The sequence below is a fragment of the Triticum dicoccoides genome, chromosome 7A (genome assembly GCF_002162155.2).
Source record: "Triticum dicoccoides isolate Atlit2015 ecotype Zavitan chromosome 7A, WEW_v2.0, whole genome shotgun sequence".
In the NCBI taxonomy this organism is placed as follows: Eukaryota; Viridiplantae; Streptophyta; class Magnoliopsida; order Poales; family Poaceae; genus Triticum; species Triticum dicoccoides.
The window spans coordinates 17,288,500-17,303,508 of NC_041392.1; the positions used below are offsets into that span (position 1 = coordinate 17,288,500).

Sequence of the window (15,009 nt, forward strand, 5' to 3'; positions counted from 1 at the left end):
CCTCGTGGCCATTATGGACTCGGTTCAAGGGGGCAACAAACGCGTTCTTTGGAGCTGTGTGGGCGCGCTGGCCTGGGCCCTCTGGCTCACGAGGAACAAACTAGCGATCGAGGGCATCTTCCCATCACACCCTGCTAATATCATCTACAAATGCAACCTTTTCCTGCAGCAGTGGAGTCCGTTGGTGAGGCGCAAGGATGCTGATAAACTCCAACATGCACAAGAACGTCTTCGCCAAGTCTACCGGATGGCTAGGGAGCCACCCGCCTCTTCTTCGACTTGAAGTGGCCCTTTTGGACGGCGCACGAGCGAGCCTGCGTGCTCTAAGCTCAGGCTGCGAGCCATGTAATCATTTATGCTAGCTCTGTGCTGCTTTTTGCTTTTGGCCTGCCCGATAACTCTTCAGACTTTGCGCTACCATTTGGCCGGAGCCTCCGTGCTCGTGTTTGTAATCTCAGACCATGTCAGTTACGCTGCCTAGTTGTGGGCTTTATTAATTTAAAGCCGGACGCACCCAGCGTCTTTGTTTTAAAAAAATGGTTGATTGTATAGCAGCAGAATATCTTCTAAATTTTTTTAGAACAGAATATCTTCTAATTAATTCAACATCTCTAGAAATAAGTTGCACAACCAATTTCAAGCAATTACTTCTAAGGAGTAGCCATGTATTATACTTAATCTTGTTTCCTCTAAAATTTAGATAAACAGTTGCATTTTGAGAGCCATCGCAAATGTCTATGATACTTTATCTAAAACTCTTTGACAAGCTGTTGTGGTATTTGCATGAATGATGTGATAACTAGATAGATAAATGCAATAAATTTTCCAGTTGTGGTATTTGCATGAATAATGTGATAAGATGAGATTTTATCAAATGAACTTATTTTTTTGGAGCACTTTGACAAAATAAATGAGGAGCTTGACTTAGATGGATATTTAAAATTTATGAAAAATACATTGTATACTAATTTAGTATAAAAAAATCATAGGCTAGACCGTGTGGATGCACGGATTGTCGATTAGTAGTTTTTAAAGCTAATACAATGAAAATCGCAGTTTTTGTTTTTGCGAGGAATACATGAGTATAAATAGCAGAATGAACCTTTTCAAAAAATATATAGCAGAATGAAAATCAGAGTTAACAGTGTATATATAGCAGGCATATTTGGCGGACAATGGATAACAACAGATGCAATCATTTATGGCTGTGTTCATTGCTTGATGCAAAGGCCGAGTGTAATCCTCCTTTTAGGGGAAAAAAAACTGATGCAGTCATCATTCTCTGTTTACAAACAAACACATAGTACATTGTTGCAGCAACAAATGGAGAGTAATGCACCATCTCTACAAAACAACAGAGTACTAGAAAACAGAGCAATTCTGTATTCAAAATTGCAGGTCTTCTCATCAGGTTGATCAGCCACTCCATTCAATGGTGTTCCCCAAGAACCGATTTTTCATCTGGGCCGACAATTTTAACTTGTAAACTCCTTCTGAGATCTCAAAATGGTGTACTCGCCTCTGCCACATTGAAGCCTCAAGATCAATGCATTCATCTTCCATTCACAGCGGCAAAATTTCAGGATCCCTCCAGCTTCGCCTTGCACGATATCAAAGGCCGGCAGCCAGCAGGGATGTTTCGAGAGCTGAAGTGATGGCCAATTGCGGCATAACAGTATGTATATGCAGCTTAAATGCTTAATTAGTAGCAGCATCTCGTGCGGTGTACACGTGTAGTCCTTTGCATTTTCAACGTCTTCTCCCCAGCTGAGATCAAATGCAGGGCATCAATTAGTAAATATCATCAGAAGATGCATGTTCGCAAACTGAGAATGATACCAAGAACCATAAGTGTATGGAAAATCCAACATTACAACATGAAAAGGGGATGTAAATGAACTGACCAGTCATCAGGGTGATCACAGTCCATACTTCAGAACATTTTCATCAGTTGCAGAAGTATGCATCACGCTCAAATCTCATCTGTCAGAGTTCCTCCAGCTCCCCCTATATCAAGATTCCTGACATTATGAAATGCTACACATTATAAACACCAACTTCTGCCTTGCTCCTAAAGGAGTAGAAGTTTAGCAGAGTGTAATCCTTCCATTGAGTAGCATACTCTTTGGCCTAAAAAGACAAAAACCAAAGAAGGAGCAAAAGGCAAGTCGTTGGGCACCTCTAGTACTTCCATTGCACTATACCTTCCTCCAGTTGGCTCCTGGCCTGTCAGCATGGAACGAACGACTCTTAAGACATTCGCAGCGTAGGAACATCATGTTGTATCTTAGCTTCACTTTGTGGCATAGAGTCCACCAGCAGCGAACTTGCAAGTTGAACACGATGACCAATTGCATCATAGCAATGCAGCTTAATTGATACAGGTATCTTGTCTTGTATAGTCCATTGCCTTTTCCTCCCCAACTGAAATACATATACAGAGCATGCATGGGTTCATTTTATCAGAAATCTGTTATGTGTTCAAGCCGAAAACAACATGACAAAATCACGCTGAACAAATTTTTTTTTTGCGGGGGACACGCTGAACAATTTAACATGATACTAACTGAAAATGAGTTGTTACTTGCTTAACTGACCAGCTATCATGCCTTGGAAGTGGACTGTCGAGTGTTGAGCATGTGAACTCCCTCCTGGATCAGAAAGAAATCCCATGCCTTCCAACTTTGCTTGATATTATTCAGTACCCCTTGGCTGCATAGGATGTCTGTGAAGCTCCGGTTCCTCCTAGATATCAACATTTCTGTTATTTTTACTCTGAAGAATGAACACTGAAAGATTTGTCTATCAATCTTTTTACAAACAAACAAGCAATGTGATCTTCATCTGAGCTACAAAGTGGATTAGCTTTCAAAGAAAAAAGAATACCCAATTAGAGACCATGGACATAAAAAGCAGCCACCTGCAGGCTGCAGTCAGGGAACTATAACATCTAAGCTTCATATGTCCTACAGATAAATAGCAATGGAAGTGACATTGCATTGAAGCAGAGTTTATGACAACCAAATATGCATCTAAAAGATAATTGTGTTCAATTTTAAATTCAGTAGAAGAGACATAATCTCTTGCAGACGTTGAGATAATTAAACGGGTTGGTGTGCACAAAAGAAAGTCTGACAAATATCACCAAATATCAGATGGAATCAAACAAAGTCGAAGAAGGTTTGAGCTGTACCAACATGGCATCAGAATTCCGAAGCAAGGGGAAGGGAAAACCTAGGGCTATATATATCATCCGTAGTAGCACCTCCTGTTGGGGAGAGACAAACATCGTCAGATACCCAATTGAACTATCAGTGGATCATATGGCATGAAATAAACAGACAGAAATGCCACATGTAGGTACCAGCGAAGGCGTCGACCTGTGCGCACGGGAGTCTTCGAGAAGCAGCAGTGGATCTGAACAACGAAGGGTGGAGCATCAACCAACCATCAAGCATCGTCGCCGTCGGAATTGCAGGACCAAAAATCGTCTTCCACCAAAGCAGAGCCTTGGACCTCCCTTATGTTAGGGCCTTGGCTGCTACAACTACAACATCATCAAATTAAGGGACATCATCAGTTCAGTTGATACTTATCTGCTACTACTAGTGAACGAAAGAGAAAATAGCTACTGACCTGTCGCTCCCCGTGGTCGTCATCACGGCCACCACCTGCGAGGAGGAGGTCTCCCCCGCTGATGCATGCTCGGGATGGAGAGGTGATGATTCCTCCCCCTCCGTTGCTTCATCCACATGTATTACAATAGTGGATCCGTGGACAATGTCACCCAGGTCGTGATGGCTCCATTCCTTCTCCAGTCGCAGCACGGGATGGTTTGGGTGTGCGTCCACTTCACGTTGCAGCATACCAAGCCTGCCCACTTTACCATCCCAACGAAGTGAAATCTCCTTGCCACTTGCAAGGTGCTCGATACCATTGATCATAAGGATGCCAAGGGTACAGACAGACCTGGCATCATCCCATACTGAATCTGAACCAATTTGCTACTGAATCCGGCCCCATTCTATCTAAACGTTTACAAGAAAAAATGTTGAAACTGCAATTTTATTGCAAAATACAAAGTGAAACCAACGAAAACTAGAGAGCTGGTGGTATGTTCAGATGATGTTACATGTGGAAAACAGAGCAGTCATATCATATCTGGCTACTGCATGAGTTCCATTGGCATGTCTTCTAATTCTTCTTTTGCAAGGAACTACAGACCATAGTGGCAATAACAAATTGAACAAGTGTACATACATAGTAGGATAAGATCATGCGATGATCCGGTGAATGCTGCAAGATGCAGCCACCTGATGTTCCGTGGACTGGAATCTGTTGGGAGTCCAACTTGATCAATTCCATGGCGAAGAACCGATCACCTTCTACGAAAGGGACCTGGGCCACCCAGCAGGTGTCCATTTTAAACCCTCGACCGGTCGTGTCGGAGCTCTGGAAATAATGTTGTAGCTTGCTCCAAGGTCGCCGGAGTTTAAAACGTCAGAGATCTGCATGAAGGATTGCCCAGGTGTTAGTGTCATCATCACTGATTCTTTGTATGGCATCAGTTAATCGACTGAACAGTCTAACATGTAGGTGACAAAAAAAAAGCCTACCACAAAGTACGCACACGGAGAATTGGAGAACACAGAGAAACAATTTGGCCTCTTCTTCTGCCCAGCTGAATCTTTATAATTATGGACACAGTAGGATGAACATAGCCCATGTGTTAGTGGTGCATCATCAGTATTCTATTGGATCTTCGTCTTCTTCTATCCTGCTGAATCGTATTACATACAGAACATTAGTCCAATTCATGCATGTTAGATGTCAATCTCTGTCACGAGGGGAGGAACTCTTGATATAGACAGGGTGTTCAGGAATTGAAGAACAGAGCATATGTAACAATCTAACATGAGGACTATGAAATAAATGAGATGTTAGAAGTTGCTGAACTGACCATTTATCAGTATGATCCCTTCACAGGTGACACACATCAGATCCGCATGGATGGTCGAGCCATTGCGAACTCCAAAGGGAGCCCTCAGTTTCCAACTTCACTGCAGATCCCTACATCGCAGTCAGTTCAGTACTCGAGTCTTGGTCCATTCACAACAGGAGATGGTTCGGATGTTCACTCACTGAAGCTTCATTATTCACGGATGCGCCGCTACAATCTCATAGTTGCTCCTGGACACCAACATTCTCAGAATAAACTTTTTTTTTTCAGAATAGTGATCATGCAATTAATGCCCCCGCTTGTCGCTGGTTGAAAATATCTAATGTTTGCCATGCAAAGAAAAGACTTGGTTGGAGGATCTTAAGAGAGCTCTTAACATATAGGGAAAGTATCTGTTGTACAACTAGATGAATTTGATGCGAAGAATAAGCAAGAATTTTCCATAGAAACTAAAACATGCTGGAAATAGAATGCTAGAGTTGCCAAGCTACTGAATAGTCCAACTCTCCTCTACCGACAAAAATGGTAACAGACATTTCACAAACCAGATCAACGCAAAAAAATGGTCCTGAATAGTCCAACTCTCCTCTACCGACAAAAATGATCTCACAAAAATGATCATGTGAGGAGAGTTGCCAAGCTACTGAATAGTCCAACTCTCCTCTTACCTCTTTTTTTTACATGTGAGGTAAGAGGGACCAAAGGCAAATTTTAACATGGTCCCTCTTACCTCTTTTTTTTACATGTGAGGTAAGAAGGCCATTCATTGATGAGATCAACGGCTAAGATCTATTTTATACTCTTACCTCTCATGTAAAAAGAGGGGGTAAGAGGGACCATGTTAAAACTGCTCATCAAACAAACAGAGGGAAAACAGAGCAAGCTATACTTGCGGCATGGTAGAGATGAAGATCAGAACAAGGGAAAAGACCAGCTACTAGCATCAGCCTGAATTGTACGTGTACAACACGACATCTTGTTAAAACACAGAGAGATTAAGTGTACAAAATAAAATCAACAACACACAATCTGATGGTGACGACGGCTACTGCGGATCCAACGCCCCGTTTGGATCCGTCGCGGGAGGCCTTTCGCCGACTGGCGGCGCGTGGAGGGACCGGTGAGGAGATGCCGGATCTCCGCCGGAGTACCGACGGCAACATACGTCTTCGTGGCGAGGTTCCGCTCGGTTCCAGCCAGCCACGAGATCGGGAAGACGTGGCTTCCGGTGAAAATCGCGCCAGACTGCGGTCTTGGCGGACGATGGCGGCGTCTCAGACGTCGTTTCCTTCTGGAGGCATCGTCGTTGCAGGTCTCATCAACCTGATCGGGAAGTTCCGGGGGAAACCCTAGATCTGGGTCTACCGGATCGGACGATGACGGTGCTATCGGTACTGTTCTCCCTCCTGGGGGCATCGTTTTGGAGCGAGTGCTGGTTGAAGGGGACAAGAGGAGGAGCGGTGTTTCATCTGCTCCATTGATGACGGCGGATCTCGGCGGCGTGGCGTAGTGGAGACTCGGCGCCTGATGAGCGGAGATGGACTCGCGCAGGAGGGTGACGCTGCCTGGCGTCATGGTGGCGTCGGCGGCAGTTGGACCGGCCAAGGTTGATGCAGCAGTACAACTCTGAAGATGGGTTCGTGGCAGGTGGCTGCGGCGGCCTCGTACCCGGCAGGGGTCCTGGTTGAGAAGCACGCCGGACTGGTGGATGCCCATGCCCGGCAGGCGTCCTGGGTGGGACCTCAAGTCTTTAGATGGTTAGGTTTGGCTGCGTGGTCTGTTTGGTATGAGGCCCAGACTTTCAGCGCCTCTACATCAACTGGATAGGGATAGCGACAGTTGTTGCTTAGTTTGGTGGCTTTAGACTTATTGTTGTATGACTCTGTACGGTCTTGTGTCAATAATTAATAAAGTGGCCGTATGCATCGTCCTGATACAGAGGCCGGGGGTCGCCCTCCTTTTCTAAAAAAAAAAACAATCTGTGTGTCGTTTATATGAAGATAAGATGGGGGAAAACAAATGCATACAGTAGAAATTAAAATCTCACTTAATAGCGCCTACTACTGAACGAAAGAGAAGTTTGCTGACCTCGTAATGCTCTTCGTTCGCAACTGGAGGATAACCACCTGCGATGAGCTCTCTCCCGCTGCTGTAGGCCATGGACGATCCCTCCGTTGCCTGCTCCACTACTCATACTGATTTTTAGAAGGAAATGCAACCGTGATGTTCGGCCGTATGGAGAAAGCATCTGGCCTCTCTTGAAGTTGGGTCCCGTCTTGTAACTGTCGACAATGGTGGTGCTCCTGGGTGCCCACAACTGAAATCTGAATGCACTACACGGAGCACTAGTTTATTTCGACAACCTGAACCTGAGATGTGAAACTCTGTTAGCAGGTAGAAAATTAAGGAAGTCTTCTTTGCTACAAACAGGGGTACGTGTAAACTATGTGTTCACAAGCTGAGTACAATGTAACTGAGATCATGCTTGCATGGTTTCCCCCAGCGACAAGTATTGTGGTACAGAGGGAGTATACAAGCATGCGCAGCTTTAAAATGCGTGAGCACAAACTGAAAAGACCAAGACACCTAGAAATCGAGCCAAACCAAAAAAAGGAAATAGTGCAATATTTGAGCTGTACCTGCATAGTGTTACATGGTGGAACTGCAAGTAGCCTTGATCCGATTCAGTCAGCATGAGTTGTAAGTGTAAAGCACATCATCTTGGCTGTTACACACAAAAAGGAAAACAGAGTACAGACTAATTAGCACATCGCACTCCATAGCTGCTACTAGTTGAAGGAAAGAGAAGCAATTAGCTGAGCTGACCTGATGTTTGCCGTCGCCATGCCCACCGCCTGGGACCGTGAGCTCTCTCCTGCAGCTGCAGGCTCGGGATGGAGAGATGAGGATTCCCCTGTTGATTCTCCCACTTGGGCGACGGTGCCTCCCAGGTCGTGGTGGCTCCGTTCCTCAGACAGTCGCAGCACGGGACTGTTGGGGTGTGCGTCCACTTCACTTTGCAGCATAGCAAGCTTCGCCACTCGACAATGGGAACCAAGTGAGATCTCCTTGAGCTTTAGAAGCTGGTTGACTCCAATAATTCCTGATGCCAAGTTGCACCAACTGATATGTATCATTGCCAGCTGGGGTGAGGTGCCATCCTCAAATTTGACCTCTCTCAGTTCTGCCAGATTCGAAATATCAAGTTTCTTGAGATTCAGGAATGCTCCCGTTTTGAACGCTAATTTCTCCCCAATATAACATCTGAATCCAAGACGAAGGTGCATGAGGTTGGGAAGTGGCCCTAGTATTTCCATGATTTTACCTTCTTCCTTTATCTCGCTGCCCCATAAGTAAAGCTTGACCAAATGCATCAGACTGCCAACCCAGCCAGAAATCTCTCCAAGGCATCCATCCAACTTCAGACTCCTCAACAGGGGAGGAGGAGAGGAAACAAGATGCAGCCACTCGAGTGAACCATCCACTTTCAGGGAGCGGAGGCAAGTGAGATTCTGAATGGTATCACAGAGTACCTTGCATTTTTGCTTGGTGACCCCTTCTGTTACCACCCTAAGTTTTCTCAGCTGCACAAGCTCACCTATCTCTTTAATTGCCTTGCCACTAGTTCGGCTGATGTCCACAACCTCTAGTATTTGCAGCTCTGTCAGTTTGCCGATTCCTTTTGGCACCCTCACACCTTCTGACTTGGACCAACAGCTAGACCAGGCCATGTGTAGCTCAGCAACTAACCTGGCGCGCACACTAGGATCTGCCAAAGGTGTGAACAGTATAGGCCAACAAAATGTGCTCAACAAGCATACCGTGGGGTCATTCAGGTCAAAGTATTCATAGGAATAATTTCTGGTACAACGGAGACTGTGTAGATTCTTGAGTTTACAAATCTCAATTGGCAGTTCTGTAATACAACTGTCTCTAATGTTCAAAGTGCGTAAGCCTTGTAATCTCCCTATGGATCTAGGAAGTCTATAAATATGTGAATATCCTGGAGGATAAGAATAATTCAGATATTTCAAGTGGCGAAACAATCCTATGTTGCTTATATCCTTTTGTGTTACTTGAAACTGTGCATTCTCTAAATCCAAGGCCCGGAGCATTCTCATGTCAGGTGAACAAACTGAAGGTGATGGCCCCAATGATCTCTCACCAAACACAGTTACTGACCGGACGTGGCTCCAATCCATATCTGTCTTCTGGCACATGCTACCATGGTATGCTACATGTTGGAACGTCTCCTCCATAGCACCAGTTACATTATTTCCCACCACATGCACAAAATTTTCATCTCTAGAAACTGAGATCATGACATCACGCACAATATCATGGACTCGACAGCTCTTCACAACTCCTTCTATGTTCACCCTTGATGCTTGAAGCATGCTTCGGTTGATTAACTCATTAAAGTAACCTTTTGCCACATCATCAATATTCAACCCAGTCCCACCCCTAATCAACCCCTCAGCAATCCATCTTTCTACTAGACGCCTCATCTGGATTTCTGAATCCTCGGGAAAGATGCTTAGGTATAAGAAACATGGCTTAAGATGAGATGGCAAGTGGTTGTAACTCAAAGTAACCATCATCTTCATTGCTTCAAGGCTTGGGTTACTCTCAAGCTCAGACGGGAGTTGGCTATAGAATTGCTCCCACTCTACTATCTTTTTAGTGGCAAGGATCCCTCCAATTGTGAGTATGGCCAGTGGTAAACAACCACACTTTTTAACTAGTTTTTCAACTATGCTCTTGAAGTTTTCAACTTTGTCCATTTCTTCAGATACTTTCCTACTCTTTTTTAGTAGCAAATTTGTGGCCTCAACTACCTCTAAGGTTTTAAGGTGGTAGATAAGGGATTCAAGAGTACATTCCTTTGCTAAGCCAACATCACGTGTTGTTACTATTATCCGACTACCTTTCTTGTTACTACTAGGAAAAACAATATCTTTAATCCACCTCCATGCATCTATGGTCCACAAGTCATCAAGAATAATAAGGTACCTCTTATCCTTAATCTCTTGATTGAGGTACTCAGCGAGGTCCTTTACTTGCACCACCTTCCCTTCAAGTTCTTTCAACAAGTTCTTCAGTGAATCTCCACCCAGAAGTTGCCTGATCATATCCTTGAGCATTTCTATCTTGAAAAATGACTGTGAAACTGTGATCCATGCACAGCAAGAAAAATTCTTCACAATATCTTCCTTACTTTCATAAGTTTTTCTTGCAAGAGTAGTCTTGCCTAAACCACCCATGCCAACGACACATATAACTTTGGCATCACCATCTCTAGTGTTGACATCCATCAGCTTAATCAAATCCTCCCTAGGCTTGGTAAAGCCCACAAGTTCTGCTTCATCGGTGTTGCTTGCTGAATGATTACGTACATCTTCTATGTAAGAAACCTCCTTGTCGCTGGTCGTTGAGGCCTCTGTCTTGATGAAGTTGTAGCGTGCATTCCTGCTGCTCACTTCTTCAACTCTTGTTTTCAGGTTGCGAATTTGGATGGCAATCCGACGACGATCTTTGAGCTTCATCAGCCGTTTTGTTAGGCTTTGGCTCCTCACATGAACCATAAGTTCATCAAGGCAATCTTCTATATTGTAGGACAGGTCCCTTACTTGCTCTGCCCACACCTTCAGTAGCATGTCTCTGTTTTTTGTTGCTTCAGCGGCGGCCAAGAATGCTTGCATGGTCTTTAGCTCGTCTTTGATGAACCTGTCAAACAAAAGAAGGTCCAAAAGAAACTTAACTAGACCATCATATGGTGTCATCATTTTATAGATCGTGACATGTATGCAACAATGCAGGAGGAACTTTGCCACCTCCATTACAAACGAAGTGTTCAAACAAGGGAAAGTAGATCTGAAACTTGCGTGAAGAACACCTAGATGCTTTATGAGTAAGAGGGTTGATGGCTTTAACAGATTACAAGAAGTAACTGCATGGACGAGCACGACACATACCAAATATCCTTTTGCACGCCCATCACCAAGCTAAGCTCCGCGGCGGCGGCGGAGGTGGCCATGCTGATGGCACCCCCCAGCATGGATCTCGCCATGCTCACCACCGTCTCCGCCATCTTCTCGTGGCCTCTTCCCTTCCGTCAGCGATTGTGGTCGGAACAATTGTGGTTGTTATGTTGCTCTGGATCAGAGAATAAGAGAAGGTGAGCTGAGCATGTGCTACACTTGGAAATTTAGAATGCGCTGTGATTTACAAGTCCATCTCGAAAGAAAGAAATCTTTCCACTAGGGATCATCATGAGTCCAGCACACCTACGTGTTTCCTAATAATAATCAAATAATTGCATGACAAATTCCAACTTTCAAAAAGATCCATTCACAGATGGATCTCAACATTTTCCGAAAAACAATAATTTGTAAGACACCTTCAGAAAATTCAGAAACCAGGTAGGCGAATTAGGAAAATTCAAAAATAAATAAATTCGAACGGACTTTTGAAAACAGCAAGGGGAAACAGATCTGGGGTTCCCCGGACGATGTTTCTGAAATATGCAGCCCCAACCCTTGTGCTCACTCACCAAAAGAAAATATCACCTGTCGCTGCCTCCCGAGCGCAGTGCGACCAGCACGCTCTGTGGTGGTGCCGCGCAGGCCTGGGCGCGGCGAGGAGGAAGCCGAGGCGCACGGCCTAGTACACGGGAGTGAGCAGGTGTGTGGTACTAGGACTAGCCTTCCTCTATTGCCTGCTTTGGTGTGAAAAATGAGCGGCTGGATGAAATTGAAGCAGAGGCGAGGAGGAAGGAGGACCACCCAAGGTGATTGATTGATGCCGCGCGTGGGCAGCAGAGCGCAGACAAATTTAAGTGTGTGTTGGTATATCATTCATAACTCATTAATCTGGTTGTTGAGTTGCACTGCACTGCATTCATAACTCGACAATGATAAATTAGGACTGCCCCCACACCGTCCTGTCCAAGCACATGCATGCTCGTACCAGCCGCTGTTTGACAGCGAGTACTAGCACTATTTGAATTAACTGGACACTGTAGGGGAGATGGTCTATGGGCTCCATATATGCAGACAGAAATAACTGAGAGCGCGCGCATGGCCGGCATCGAGATCCAGCTCCAGACATGACACGTTTGTTCATTCATCTCTGCCACCTATACGTCCAGATGAGAGCAAGGGCTCGTGCTCATCGACTTAACCAACTTGAAGCATTTTAAATGCCCTCTTCGTATTCTTTCTAGTTGCTTCTTGCATTGCTGCAAAGTGGCACTGCTTGTTGTAGTTGTATAAAGGTATATACCTTCGGCAAGGTAGTAGACCATATTGTAGTTGTGTCTGTTGATAGTGTCGTTGCATGCCGGAGCACCTTATCATAAAGTCTCTTGAGCAATGAAGATCGCTGGAGCACATTGATGTCGTTGTGAGAACCAAACGTGCCAAAAAAAGCAAGCCAAACCCACAAGAGTCTTTTGATGCCCCAGCTTCAGAAGTATGATAGTGGCCTCTTTGGTGTGAACTTGGTATTGCCTACCCAACCCATTGAGACTGTTTTTCCATTGCCAATGCATGCAAGCAATTGAACCGAGAATACCTGAAAACACCTTGCAACTTCAATTGCCACCAACCTTTCTGTGTCTTCAACAATTGGTTCTCTTAAGTACTCTACTCCAAACACCTTTTACCACGACGCGCGAAAATTTGACCATGACCTCCAGACATGTTCTCTCCTCCATCCAGACCATCTCAACAGTGGAATCGGCGGCAGTACCTAATGCAAGCATTCTCAGAGTAACCGTGTAGTTTTGCAAAGGAGAGGACGACCATTGCCCGCAACAATCCTTCCTAAGAGTGAAGTAGGGATCATCTACCTCCATGCCATTCACCACGTGCAAGAACAAGGGTTTGCTCAAACGGAGGGAAGCGATGCCAAACAAATCGATCATGGGATGTTGCTCCATGTTGAAAGTAGTCCTTGTAGAGTAGTCATGCAACATGGATTCTATCCCAATGTACAATTTTCATCCCCTTGATCGAATCCTTGAAGTTCAGAACATGCTCACTTTCTTCTCCATTTCCTCCTGGATGCTCATCATCATCATCATCATCATCATGAACTCAACATGTTCAACGTCCAAATCAGACAAATTCTTCCTGAATGAATTCATCAAGCTCATTATTTTGAAACCCATCGTCTGGCGAATCCAACGAATCCATCATCTTGCCTACAAAAGAATAAAAAAATAGTTCAGACAGTTTGTCGAACACATAGAGGGTAAGGTGTATGATCGGAGGAGCAGGATGTACTGTTGCGGCGTATGGGTGACGAGGATGACAAGGAGGGGTTTTGTGTCGGTGGTGGCTGCGCTTTGCGGTTAGGACGACAATAGAGCTAGGTTGGAGGCCGAGCTATGGGAGGGTTGGGGCGAACAAGACAGAAGAGAGAAGAGGAAGACGGTAGGTCAGGCTAGGTTGGAGAAGATTTAGGAGGATTTGAGATGGGTCCAGTGTGATAGGTCTAGCGTGGCGGCGCATCAGAGCCTCCCCATATCTGCCTAGACATGATCTAGGTTTGGAGGGTTCCGGACAACCCAAAAGTATAGGGCTGGTTTGAGGGGGCCAGTTGGGTAGCATTTTCAAGACCGATCACTGACGGGCTCCGTCCGTCCGGATGCATAGGGACTATATGATGGGTCTAGCTGTTTATGCTCTTAGAAAAACATTTAATGCAGAGGGGCATCAGACAGAAGAGTTCACCATCCCTCATTCACTATTCTTCTTCCACTCAACCAGCCGTCACACGATGCCGTCGTGCAGCTCTCTGCCACATGACGCAGATTGTCCTCCGTCGCACAGCCCGTCTAAGCATTTGGGAACGAGGCATGCACGTGTTTCCGGATTACAAAATGTCCATTCTGTGTCTGAAAAATGTTTAACATGTGTTTGGAAAAAAATATTCTACATGTAACCAAAAACTGTTAAACGTATGTTCGAAGAAATATTGAACATGTATTTAAAAATGTTAAAAATGTATGTCAGAAATATTTAACATGTGTTCAGAAAATGTTCAACATGAATCTAAAAAAATGTCAACATGCGTTTTGGAAAGTGGGAATGAAAAAACAATAACAAAATGAGTATGAAAACAAAAAAAATGAAAAAACAAACTAAAAAGGTAGAAAACAAATGGAGAAAAAAGAAAAATAGAAATAGAAGAACAACAAAACGGAAATAAAAAATAAATGAAAAAACAGAAAGCAAATTTAAAAAAACTAATAAAATCACTAAAAAAGCCGGACCGGTCATGGCTAGTAGACAGCAAGATGAAGAAAATTGATCCATGGCAAACGAGCGACCGTACATACAACGACCGATCGAGGCGAGCATGCGTACAGCCACAACTGAGCGAGCATGCGGCATTGCTAAAGGCGAAAGCTCTGGTGCTCTCCTACGATGGCCTGGCTTCCTCTCTCAACCTGCCTCACCCCTTCAGCCCGGTGGCTGACACATTGATTCCAGCAAGATGAAAAAAATGGGTGCCAATCTCGGGGTTGAGGAGCGAGGGAAGCAAAACTTGATCTTCTCTCCTTTCCAATTTCTCTAACTACGTAGCTACCTTGTGGTAGATAGTGGCCGCTGACCTGTACCAGCGTCTCCATTGCAGTTGTGCTTAACTCAATGTTGCCACTACCTTTCCTCCTCCGGAACACTTGAACTACACTTATCCATATGTCCCATGTAATTTTTCAACATGATGTATTTCCAAATGCCCCCATTCATATTTCTCCATTGATTGCATTGATCCAACCTATTGTTTTTTCACTGCTCTGGCGATTGGGATCCTCGACTCCATATGTGTTCGTTCGGCTGCTAGTATTATCTTGATAACGTGAAGGCTACAGAAAGACCACAAAGAGTAGTGTGTCTTTTATAGACTGATAAAGGTTGGTGAGCCCATTATCTATTTCACTCATTTTCGGAATTTGCATCGTACTTGAGCATTAATTGCCCTTGACGGCTGGCTACACATGTGCTCTGCCACCACTTCTCTGTCTCACCCTGGCCTCT

General features: G+C 44.7%; 1 protein-coding gene and 1 long non-coding RNA gene across 12 annotated transcripts; both read right to left on the reverse strand.

The window, feature by feature from the left end:
• Positions 1-1,189: 1,189 nt before the first annotated feature.
• Positions 1,190-3,442, reverse strand: LOC119329336. 4 transcript variants are annotated; one of them, XR_005159426.1, is made up of 6 exons: positions 3,365-3,442; positions 3,198-3,268; positions 2,598-2,745; positions 2,180-2,424; positions 1,905-2,021; positions 1,190-1,767 (listed from the first exon to the last, which is right to left on the reverse strand). It is a non-coding gene; the product is annotated as an uncharacterized LOC119329336 (long non-coding RNA). The 4 variants fall into 4 exon arrangements; XR_005159424.1 differs by having other exon boundaries at positions 3,194-3,268; XR_005159425.1 differs by having other exon boundaries at positions 3,194-3,268; positions 3,381-3,437.
• A 333-nt stretch (positions 3,443-3,775) lies between these two features.
• LOC119329335 (disease resistance protein RPM1-like) lies at positions 3,776-11,765 on the reverse strand. 8 transcript variants are annotated; one of them, XM_037602364.1, is made up of 11 exons: positions 11,514-11,765; positions 10,936-11,116; positions 7,787-10,687; positions 7,600-7,685; positions 7,049-7,329; positions 5,143-5,279; positions 4,961-5,070; positions 4,617-4,780; positions 4,261-4,508; positions 3,970-4,028; positions 3,776-3,880 (listed from the first exon to the last, which is right to left on the reverse strand). In XM_037602364.1, exons 2-4 carry the CDS (start codon positions 11,049-11,051, stop codon positions 7,649-7,651), a joined length of 3,054 nt encoding a protein of 1,017 aa, XP_037458261.1. In that variant the 5' UTR covers positions 11,052-11,116; positions 11,514-11,765; the 3' UTR covers positions 3,776-3,880; positions 3,970-4,028; positions 4,261-4,508; positions 4,617-4,780; positions 4,961-5,070; positions 5,143-5,279; positions 7,049-7,329; positions 7,600-7,648. The 8 variants fall into 8 exon arrangements, with proteins under 8 accessions (XP_037458261.1, XP_037458258.1, XP_037458260.1 ...); XM_037602361.1 differs by having other exon boundaries at positions 3,970-4,508; XM_037602363.1 differs by lacking the exon at positions 3,776-3,880 and having other exon boundaries at positions 3,940-4,508; positions 5,143-5,190.
• Positions 11,766-15,009: the final 3,244 nt, after the last annotated feature.

Coding starts and splice junctions, on each gene's coding strand:
- LOC119329335 (XM_037602364.1), bottom strand. CDS start 11,051: ATGGCGGAGACGGTGGTGAGCATGGCGAGATCCATGCTGGGGGGTGCC. Junction 10,688..10,935: donor GGCGTGCAAAAGGATATTTG/GTATGTGTCGTG, acceptor TTTGTTTGACAG/GTTCATCAAAGACGAGCTAA. Junction 7,686..7,786: donor ATGGCGACGGCAAACATCAG/GTCAGCTCAGCT, acceptor TGTGTGTAACAG/CCAAGATGATGTGCTTTACA.